This window comes from Chlorocebus sabaeus, chromosome 17 (assembly GCF_047675955.1).
Source record: "Chlorocebus sabaeus isolate Y175 chromosome 17, mChlSab1.0.hap1, whole genome shotgun sequence".
In the NCBI taxonomy this organism is placed as follows: Eukaryota; Metazoa; Chordata; class Mammalia; order Primates; family Cercopithecidae; genus Chlorocebus; species Chlorocebus sabaeus.
The window spans coordinates 32,081,686-32,092,307 of NC_132920.1; the positions used below are offsets into that span (position 1 = coordinate 32,081,686).

The 10,622-nt window shown below is 53.9% G+C and overlaps 1 protein-coding gene across 2 annotated transcripts; it reads left to right on the forward strand.

Moving 5' to 3' along the window:
* The first annotated feature begins 5 nt into the window (after positions 1-5).
* SKIC2 (SKI2 subunit of superkiller complex) lies at positions 6-10,616 on the forward strand. Of its 2 annotated transcripts, XM_007973056.3 has the most exons (28): positions 6-121; positions 204-307; positions 900-1,009; positions 1,110-1,227; positions 1,324-1,438; positions 1,558-1,632; positions 1,898-1,951; positions 2,055-2,245; positions 2,406-2,534; positions 2,768-2,913; positions 3,297-3,443; positions 3,565-3,649; positions 3,836-3,942; positions 4,265-4,411; positions 4,489-4,585; positions 4,758-4,970; positions 5,077-5,187; positions 6,623-6,853; positions 7,559-7,696; positions 7,854-7,991; positions 8,135-8,239; positions 8,577-8,724; positions 8,818-8,944; positions 9,190-9,400; positions 9,548-9,658; positions 9,733-9,951; positions 10,141-10,281; positions 10,376-10,616. In XM_007973056.3, the coding sequence occupies exons 1-28, from the start codon at positions 100-102 to the stop codon at positions 10,574-10,576; spliced, it is 3,741 nt and encodes a 1,246-aa protein (XP_007971247.3). In that variant the 5' UTR covers positions 6-99; the 3' UTR covers positions 10,577-10,616. The 2 variants fall into 2 exon arrangements, with proteins under 2 accessions (XP_007971247.3, XP_007971248.3); XM_007973057.3 differs by lacking the exons at positions 9,733-9,951; positions 10,141-10,281; positions 10,376-10,616 and having other exon boundaries at positions 9,485-9,590.
* Positions 10,617-10,622: the final 6 nt, after the last annotated feature.

Genomic DNA, 10,622 nt, shown 5'->3' on the forward strand with positions numbered 1-10,622 from the left:
CGGAAGTTGTCTCTACTTCCGCCCGTTCCGGGGCGGGGCTTACCTCGCAGGGACTACTTGCAGCATTTCCGGGTGCTCGGCAGGCGCTGTGGCTCCAGAATGATGGAGACAGAGCGACTCGGTGAGGGGGAGGGGAGTGAAATGGAACGGAGTAGCAGACATGGAATGACCTTTGACCCCTGACTTTTGACTTTTCCCCGTAGTGCTACCTCCTCCAGATCCCCTGGACCTACCCCTTCGGGCCGTGGAGCTCGGATGCACGGGTCGCTGGGAGCTGCTGAACTTGCCTGGAGCTCCGGAGAGCAGCGTGAGTGACTTTTGACCCTAACCTTTGACCCTGATTGAGTCCAAACCTCCTTCACCCTCCTCACAGTAGGATCTAGCTTAACCTTGTTCATCTGTGCTTGTACTCCTGTCCATCCCAGCCTGAACGGGTGTTGGACAGCTTCCAGCCCAGTGTATCTGCAGTCCATGTGAAGACAGCAGAGAGTCCTGGGGATATTTTTGCTTTAAGAGCTGCTCTTTCTCCATGGAGCTCCCTTCTGTCTCCAAGCCCCAGGGCACTTGGTGACTGAGATGCTAGGCTTTGAGCCTCCAACTCTTCATCCTTAGGTCTGGGACCCCTTTTTCTAAAATCAGTGAGTCTTAAATTTCATGTGCTTCATGACTAGCAGGGGAGCTTTTTAAAAATGCAGATTCCTAGGTCCAGCCTCCATGTTTCTGAAATCCAAAATCTGCCCCAGGTAATTCAGTAGCGGGTAGTTTTTGGCCAAGCCTGATTGTCCTAGTCTGTTCGACACATCTACCATTTCTGATCTGAACACAAATCCCATCACCTCTTTTGTCTGCATTTTACCCTCTTTCCTTACCTAATGCCTCTCATCTTGCCCTTGTTTCAGCTTCCCCATGGCCTCCCTCCCTGTGCCCCAGATCTGCAGCAAGAAGCAGAACAGTTGTTTCTGTCATCCCCAGCCTGGCTGCCTCTGCATGGTGTGGAGCACTCAGCCAGGTGAGGAGTCTGGAGGGGCTTAGACTAGGGTGATGGGTTCCTGAAGGAAGCTGGGGCAGAGGAAGAAAAAAGACCCAAAAATTACTTTTTTCCTCTCCAGAAAATGGCAAAGGAAGACGGATCCCTGGTCTCTTTTGGCTGTCCTGGGAGCCCCAGTCCCATCTGACCTACAGGCCCAAAGACACCCAACCACAGGCCAGATACTGGGTTACAAAGAGGTAGGAGGTCAGGGGTCATAAGAAACAGAGTTGGGGAGAAGGGGAGGTGATCAGAGACAAGCTCAACCTCATTGGGGCTCTGATCTCTTGCTTTAGGTCTTGCTGGAGAACACAAATCTCTCGGCCACAACCTCCTTGTCTCTTCGCCGGCCTCCAGGGCCAGCCTCCCAGTCCTTATGGGGAAATCCAACTCAGTATCCCTTCTGGCCAGGTGACTCTTGTGGAGATGGGATGGTAGAAGAGGGTGTCCTTAATCTCCAGGGAAGGGTTCCCCACCTATCTTGTATTATCCTCATCCCATGAATCCCTGTCTGTCCTGTCTCTTCCCAGGGGGGATGGATGAACCCACCATAACAGATCTGAACACATGGGAGGAGGCTGAGGAGGAGATAGACTTTGAGAAAGGTAAGGTAGGGCTCTGAGTCTGAACCCTGAGGAGGAAGAGCCCAGGCTATCACTGGGCTACTGCTAGCCCTCCCATGCCTCTGAGAAAATTAGAAAGAGATATCCTGTCCACAACAACCTTTACTGTCATCTGTTGGGAAAGTGCCATAGCAAACATCCCCTTCTACAGCATCTGTCCTGTAAATGGTATCTTTTAGGTTTATATAATGTACACGATTTGTTCACCAGTGTGCAGTGACCCTGATTCCATGTCCCTGTCCTACAGATCTTCTTACTGTTCCACCTGGTTTCAAGAAAGGCATGGACTTTGCACCAAAAGGTTCGTTTTGGTTTTTGAGTGGGGTGTAGGAGAAATCATGTCTTTCTCCTAAGGAACAGAGATGTCAGCATGACGAGGTTGACCTTGTTGCCTTGCTTCTCAGATCGTCCAACTCCAGCTCCTGGACTACTAAGCCTTAGCTATCTGTTGGAGCCTCTGGATTTGGGTGGGGGTGAAGAGGATGAGAATGAGGCAGTGGGACAGCCAGGAGGTTCCAGAAGGGACACTGTTTCAGCCTCTCCCTGCAGTATTCCCCTGGCCCGAGCAAGCAGTTTGGAGGACCTAGTGTTGAAGGTTGGTGGTTCTGCATAGTGGAGGCGAGAAAGAGCCTTGCCACCAGGATGTGGACTGGCTAGGATGAGTCTGAGGGGAAGAAAGGGACATCTTTTGGGAGGAGTGGTAATCGAGAGCCCTCTGGTTGTATCTTTATAACCCCTACCCCTGACTCTTCCAGGAAGCGTCCACAGCTGTATCCGCCCCAGAAGCCCCAGAGCCTCCACCTCAGGAGCAGTGGGCCATACCTGTGGATGCCACCTCCCCCGTTGGTGATTTCTATCGCCTCATTCCCCAGCCAGCCTTCCAGGTACTTTGGCCCCATGTTCACATGCTCCTCTACCTCTTGCTGGGTCACACTCCCAGCCAACCCCTTGTCTCCTCTATCCGCCAGAGGTCAGATCCATCCCAGGCCAGTCTTGGTCCTTAGTCCTAGCCTCGGCTGGCTCTGGCCTTCATCCCCCTGCCCTGTGTGCTCCATAAGCAGGAGGCAGGAAGGCCCTGCTCCTTTCTTCAGCTCCTGTCTATTTCTCTCTCCCATAGTGGGCATTTGAGCCAGATGTGTTTCAGAAACAGGCCATCCTGCACTTGGAGCGGCATGACTCTGTCTTTGTTGCAGCTCACACATCTGCAGGAAAAACAGTTGTGGCTGAATATGCCATTGCCCTGGCCCAGAAACACATGACACGGTACGAGTTGCTTCGCCAACCTCCCCCTTCACCAGCCAGCCCCATTTTCTCCTGCAGCCTTTGAAAATCCCATCTCTTCCCCCACCTCTCTAGCTCATCCTTTAAGTGAGAGGTTCAGGGGTGAGACTGAGACAAGAGCCCAGAGAGAAATGAAAAGGCATGGTGGGGAGAAAGGTTAGAAGAATGACCTGGGTTAGTTTAGGAAGGGATTGGGGACAGAATTTTTCTGGGGTTATATCATGAAAGAGAATGTAGGGCAGTTTGGGTGAAGAAGTGGAGCAACTAAGCTTCTGGGGCATGCTTCTGCGAGAGCTCCATGTGGGAGAGGAGGCGTGGGCCATGAGTCTGCAGAGGGACTGGCTAACTTCATGTTCTTTCCCCAGCACCATCTACACTTCGCCCATCAAGGCCCTGAGCAACCAGAAGTTCCGGGACTTCCGAAACACGTTTGGGGATGTGGGGTTGCTCACTGGGGATGTGCAGCTGCACCCGGAGGCCTCCTGCCTCATCATGACCACAGAGATCCTTCGGTGAGAGATGGACACTCAATACAGGCGAGTTTTGGCTGGGAAGATGTGGCTGTTGTGGAGAGTCTGAAGAGGGGATGGAGACGAGCCACTGAGGAGTCAATCCTTGGCCTCTTCTCCCCAGCTCCATGCTGTACAGTGGCTCAGATGTTATTCGGGACCTGGAGTGGGTCATCTTTGATGAGGTTCACTATATCAACGATGCCGAGGTAAGGGCCTTGGGCTCTGCAGATGCCGGCAGTCCTTTCCTTTGGGACCAGTTGAACGGCTCCCTTATTCTACACACTCAGGGCACCTTCCTGCTTTCTTTACCCCCATACGGAATCCCGTGCCTCTTTAGGGGCAGAAGGGCAGCTCCTGCCCTCCTGTGACCTCTCTTCCCTCTCTGTGCCCAGCGTGGGGTCGTGTGGGAGGAGGTGCTCATCATGCTCCCTGACCACGTTTCTATCATCCTTCTGAGTGCCACCGTCCCCAACGCCCTTGAGTTTGCTGACTGGATTGGGTGAGACGTGTGTCCTGGGTTGCCTGGTTGATGGGGGCTACAGTACTCCTTGATTGGGGTGGGGGCACTAAGTCTACCACAGCAAGGAGAGTGGTCAGGCCTTAGGGGTGAGGCTGGGGAACATGTCCCACCTGGTGGCTGTGGGATCCCCTTTGGGTCCAGATTACTTTGCATGTTGAAATGGAATGGGATGTTGGGGGATAGCCTTCCATTTTGGGTCTCAGGAAAGACTGGGTAAAGTTGGAGCGGTAGGGAAGGGTGTGGGGATGTGGGTTCCTTCCCACACTCCCATCCCTGACTTGCTACCCTCTCCTTCCTTCAGGCGACTGAAGCGTCGTCAGATCTATGTGATTAGCACTGTAACCCGCCCCGTGCCCCTGGAGCACTATCTTTTCACAGGGAACAGCTCCAAAACCCAGGGGGAGCTCTTTTTGTTGCTGGACTCTCGAGGAGCCTTCCATACAAAAGGGTGAGCCCCGAGATGGGGGAAAGAGTTAGGGCTGGGTCCCTAGCTGGACATGACGGCTGCCCCTCCCTGTGCCCCAGGTACTATGCAGCTGTGGAGGCCAAGAAGGAGAGAATGAGCAAACATGCCCAGACCTTTGGGGCCAAGCAGCCCACACATCAGGGGGGCCCTGCACAGGTGAGAACTGGGAGGGTTTTGTACCTGCCAGCACCCATTTTTCCTCCCATCTTTTTTTTTCGTTGTTCCCCAGGGGTTTTGACTTGAACTTTGAGCACTGCCCCAGTTAACACTAGCTCACCTCTCATTGGTTCAGGAACTCAACCTCTGCCCCTTCCCCTTCCTTCTCCAGGACCGCGGAGTGTACCTGTCCCTCCTGGCCTCCCTCCGCACACGGGCCCAGTTGCCTGTGGTGGTGTTCACCTTCTCCCGGGGCCGCTGTGATGAGCAGGCCTCAGGCCTCACCTCCCTTGACCTCACCACCAGTTCAGAGAAGAGTGAGATCCACCTCTTCCTGCAGCGCTGCCTTGCTCGCCTCCGTGGCTCTGACCGCCAGCTGCCCCAGGTGCATCTGTGTGCGTATGTGTGTATGCATGTACACATTTAGCAGACTGGTAAGGATAGGGTGTTCTGAGACTCCATCCCTGACCATGGGCCTCCTCCCACCAAAGGTCCTGCACATGTCAGAGCTCCTGAATCGTGGCCTGGGTGTGCACCATAGCGGCATCCTGCCTATCCTCAAGGAGATCGTGGAGATGCTCTTCAGCCGCGGCCTGGTCAAGGTGCATGTGGTGGTGGGAAAGGAACTCCTCGGTGCTTGTTACCTGCTTAGGGGCTGCCCAGAGGGCAGAGGGGCAGAGGTTTAGGCAGGCCAGTGCTGTGGTTAAGAACCTGGGCTCTGGATCCAGACTACCTGGGTTTGAATCCCAGGTCCACCGTGTATTCATAGTATCATCCTGGACAAATTACTTAACCTTCCTGAATTTCAGGTTTCTCATCTTAAAATGGGGATGCATAAGATATGAACACGTAGGTCTCAGAAAAGAAACCCAGGAAGCTAGCAAACTAGCTAATAATTTGAAAAGTTATTAGTAATCAGAAATATACAAATGGAAGTACTCACAAGATATGACTTTATAGCTATTAGACTGGTAAAATTTAGGAAACTAGTTAATGCCGAGTGTTGCCAGAGTTGTAGGAAGTTGCAGGGTTCTGGGAATCCTTGTACAGGATGCCTAGCCAGTTTGGAATGCACCCTGGCACTATTTAGACAAAATAACTATATTGGCCAGGCATGGTGGCTCACACCTGTAATCACAGCACTTTGGGAGGCTGAGGTGGGTGGATCACGAGGTCAAGAGATTGAGACCATCCTGGCCACCGTGGTGAAACCCTGTCTCTACTAAAAATACAAAAATTAGCTGGGCACGGTGACGCGCGCCTGTAGTCCCAGCTACTCGGGAGGCTGAGGCGGGAGAATTGCTTGAACCCAGGAGGTGGAGGTTGCAGTGAGCCAAGATCACGCCGTTGCACTCCAGCCTGGTGACAGAGTGAGACTCCATCTTAAAACAAAAACAAACAAAGAAACAAACAAAAGGTATATCATACTCTGAGCCTATATTTCATTCCTGGGTATGTATCACCAAGAAATTCTCACCGTGGTCTGAGAGAGAACGTTTACACCCTTCCTTTGTTTGTGGTGGCAGGGTGTTGGTAGTACCAGGGTGCCCTTCACTGGGAGAGAGGGAAAGTTAGTGTGGGGGGTGCACTCATAGAGTGTTCAGCAGCAGTTGGAAGCAGTGACCACAGGAACATGGGCAGATGTTGAAACACTAGGTGGAGAAAAAGAAGAAACAAAAAATCAGATATATAACCACTTTTTATATGAATTATAAACTACAAGCTCACAAAGGAAGACATGTTCTATAAGGTCATATTTATATAAAAATATTTGTTGGATACATTGGAATGATTGCAGTCAGGGATGGGAATGGGATATGGGGGTAAAAGGAAAGAAATAGAAATAAGTAGCTACATAAGTAAAATGAGGAAAACAGTAGTACCAATCCCATAGATTTGCCTGGAGAGTTCGATGAGAACCCATAAGTAACAACTGGGATGGTGCCTTGTGCCTACAAAGTAAGGTGGGCTTGGCCAGGGCTGGGGGCGTGTATATGTAGAGACTTTGCTAATCCTTTCTGTTCTCCTCTGTCCCAGGTCTTGTTTGCCACAGAGACCTTTGCCATGGGAGTAAACATGCCAGCTCGTACAGTAGTGTTTGACTCCATGCGCAAGCACGATGGCTCCACCTTCCGGGACCTGCTCCCTGGGGAGTATGTGCAGATGGCAGGCCGGGCAGGGCGGAGGGGCCTGGACCCCACAGGCACCGTTATCCTGCTCTGCAAGGGCCGAGTGCCCGAGATGGCAGACCTGCACCGCATGATGATGGTGAGTGACCCAGCATCCTGGGCAGGGCCCCAGCTCCAGGACCTTGCTGGATTCTGTCTTCCATTCTCCTCTCTTCTGACTTGTTCTTTTTCTTCTTCTTCTTTTTTTTTTTTTGGAGGCAGGGTCACCTAGGCTGTAGTGCAGTGGCATAATCTTGGATCACTGCAACCTCTGCCTCCCAGGCTCAAGTGATCCTCCCATCTCAGCCTCCCAAGTAGCTGGGATTCCAGGCACATGCACCATGCCTGGCTAATTTTTTTTTTTTTTTCTTTTTCTATTTTTTGTAGAGATGAGGTTTTGCTATGTTGCCCAGGTTGGTCTTGAACTCCTGGGCTCAAGCAATCTGTCTGCCTCAGCTTCCCAAAGTGCTGGGACTATAGGTGTGAGCCACAGCGCCCAACTTTCTCTGACTTTTTTGTTTTGCCTGGGAGAAGCCGAGGTAGGAGTGAGCAAATCCAAGGATGAGATTGAAGCCTATCTCTTCCAGTTTTCTCCTCCGTGAATACGGAACTAGATGGGGCCTTTGAGTCTATTTATTTCAATTTGCTCCCTTATGTTACAGAAGAGGTGAGCAAGTGGTTTGTCAAAGGCCCCATGGTTGCAGAGCTGGGACCAGGTCTGATGGGAGTAGGCCCAGTCCAGAAGACTGGCTGGGGTGCAGTAGGTCCCACCCTGATCTCACTGACTTCTCTGACCTGATTCCAGGGGAAGCCATCCCAGCTGCAGTCCCAGTTCCGTCTCACGTACACTATGATCCTCAACTTGCTGCGGGTGGATGCCCTCAGGGTGGAGGACATGATGAAGAGGAGCTTCTCTGAGTTTCCCTCCCGCAAGGACAGCAAGGTAAGGAGCCTGGGTAACCAGTATGTGGAGCAGGAGGTTGGACAAAGCCAGGCTGGGAATAGGTAGGCATCCAGAGGCCAGTGTGTTGAGGGTCGGGGGTGTGGCAGACTGGGCCTGGAGACTCCCCTTTCACAGCTTCCCCCTGCTTCCACCCAAGGCCCAAGAACAAGCCCTGGCCGAACTGACCAAGAGGCTGGGGGCTTTGGAGGAGCCTGACATGACTGGCCAACTGGTCGACCTGCCTGAATATTACGGCTGGGGGGAGGAACTGACAGAGACCCAGCACATGATTCAGGTGAGCAAGTGTGAGTGCTGAGGAGGTGATAGGAGAAGGGAGGAGGAGATCGTGTCACCCTAGGTGCTATTAAACTTAGTCCAAGTGTGTGTCCCTGTGATGCCTCCTCCCATCTGTGCTTTGTGTGCGTCCCTGCTCTTCAGCGACGCATCATGGAGTCTGTGAACGGGTTGAAGTCTCTCTCAGCAGGAAGGGTGGTGGTTGTGAAGAATCAGGAGCATCACAACGCACTGGGAGTGATCCTACAGGTGAGGGTGATGGGAATTTGGACTCCAGAGGGTGGGAGGGAGTGAGCCCTCTCTCCATTTTCCCCACTTGGCCAGGGCAGGTTGCATCACCACAGGGTCCTCATTTTCCCCTCTTGCCCTCCTTTTCACCCTCTCCCTTCCCATCACCACATCATGCTCACTCCTTCCTCCCACAACCCCAAGAAGTCTGCTCTGATCGCTTGACTTGGTCGCCCCTCTCTACTGGTGAGCTCTGCATGGTTGCTTCCTGATTCCTGCCCAAGGGTGGGTATCTGGTCCCTACCTTTGATGTCTACTCCTCACACCCCGCTCTCCTGGCCTCTCTGACCACCCCCAGGTCTCCTCGAACTCCACCAGCAGAGTATTCACAACCCTGGTCTTGTGTGATAAGCCCTTGTCCCAGGACCCACAGGACAGGGGGCCAGCCACTCCAGAGGTGCCCTATCCAGATGACCTCGTGGGATTCAAGCTGTTCCTGCCTGAAGGTGAGAGTGCGGCAGATGCCTGTTTTCTGCCAGCAGTATAAGCAGGATGCCTTGGTCCAGGGCAAGGTCTGCCCTGCTCTCCCTTTTTCACAGGGCCTTGTGAGCACACCGTGGTCAAGCTCCAGCCAGGAGATATGGCTGCCATCACCACCAAAGTGCTCCGGGTGAATGGGGAGAAGATCTTGGAGGACTTCAGCAAGAGGCAGCAGCCAAAATTCAAGTCAGAGATGCTAGGGAGGCCCTTTTCCTCCAGAGGGGCATGTAGAAGTGGGGAGGGGCAGTGGTCTGGGAGTTTTCCCCAGCCTGAGGGAGACCATGAACTGGTGGGGTTGTAGTGAGGGGGCTCCTCCAGCCTAAGGGAGACTGTGAAGTGGGGGTTGTAGTAAGAGGGCTCCCACAGCCTGAGGGGGGCTTCTGTGGGAGAGAAGATCTCACCCCAGATCTTAAGATCTGCTCCCTCTTCAGGAAGGATCCTCCCCTTGCGGCCGTGACCACTGCTGTCCAGGAACTACTGCGTCTGGCTCAGGCTCACCCAGCCGGACCCCCCACCCTCGACCCTGTCAATGACCTGCAGCTCAAAGACGTGTCGGTTGTAGAGGGTGGGCTCCGGGCCCGGAAGCTGGAGGAGCTGATCCGGGGGGCTCAGTGTGTACACAGCCCCCGTTTTCCTGCCCAGGTAGGACCCTGGGTGCTAACTCCTGAGCTGGGAGTAGGGGCTTTTCCTCTGTGGTTCCCTGTAGACCGACCACCCCCATCTCAGCCCTTGTCTTCAGTCTACCCCTGCTAAGGGGCAAGGAGAAGGCTGACGGGTGGCTCTCTGCAGTACCTGAAGCTACGGGAGCGAATGCAGATACAGAAGGAGATGGAGCGGCTGCGCTTCCTACTGTCAGATCAGTCACTGCTGCTGCTTCCTGAGTACCACCAGCGAGTAGAGGTGGGCGGGGCAGTGGTTGGGGCAGGGAGGCTAGGGGATAGCAGGGTGTCCAATGCCCACTCTTTTTCTTGCAGGTGCTCCGAACCCTGGGTTACGTGGACGAGGCAGGCACCGTGAAGCTGGCAGGGCGGGTGGCTTGTGCCATGAGCAGCCATGAGTTGCTCCTCACTGAGCTCATGTTTGACAATGCACTAAGTACCCTGCGGCCTGAGGAGATTGCTGCCTTGCTCTCTGGCCTGGTCTGCCAGAGCCCTGGGGACGCTGGAGATCAGCTCCCAAACACCCTCAAGCAGGTAGGGGATATCACTCCTTTCTCCCTGCCAGGGCTGTGGCATTCCTGACCTCCACCCTCAGGTAGTCCCCCAAGTGACCCCCTGCTGCCCTGTAAGTGCCCCGAGGATGGGAATGGCTGCCTCCTTGATCTGGTCCTTCCCTCTCCTGGAGCAGGAAGGCAGGCCTTAATCGCTCCTTCTTCCCTGCAGGGAATAGAACGTGTCCGGGCTGTGGCCAAGCGGATTGGTGAGGTCCAGGTGGCTTGTGGCCTGAACCAAACGGTGGAGGAATTTGTGGGCGAGCTGAATTTTGGGCTGGTCGAGGTTGTGTATGAGTGGGCCCGGGGCATGGTGAGTACCTGAGGTTTGGGATTTTGCAGACGGCTGACTGAGGTGAGCCTGCCCAGGGTGAGCACATCCAATTCTCACCCTACTTTCCCCACAGCCCTTCTCCGAGTTGGCAGGGCTCTCAGGGACCCCCGAGGGCCTGGTGGTCCGCTGCATTCAGCGCCTGGCTGAGATGTGTCGCTCACTGCGGGGGGCAGCCCGCCTAGTAGGAGAGCCTGTGCTGGGCGCCAAGATGGAGACAGCGGCTACTTTGCTACGGCGGGACATCGTATTTGCGGCCAGCCTCTACACCCAGTGAATGCCCCATGTAAAAATGTGATGATAAAACAGCAAACCACTGTGTG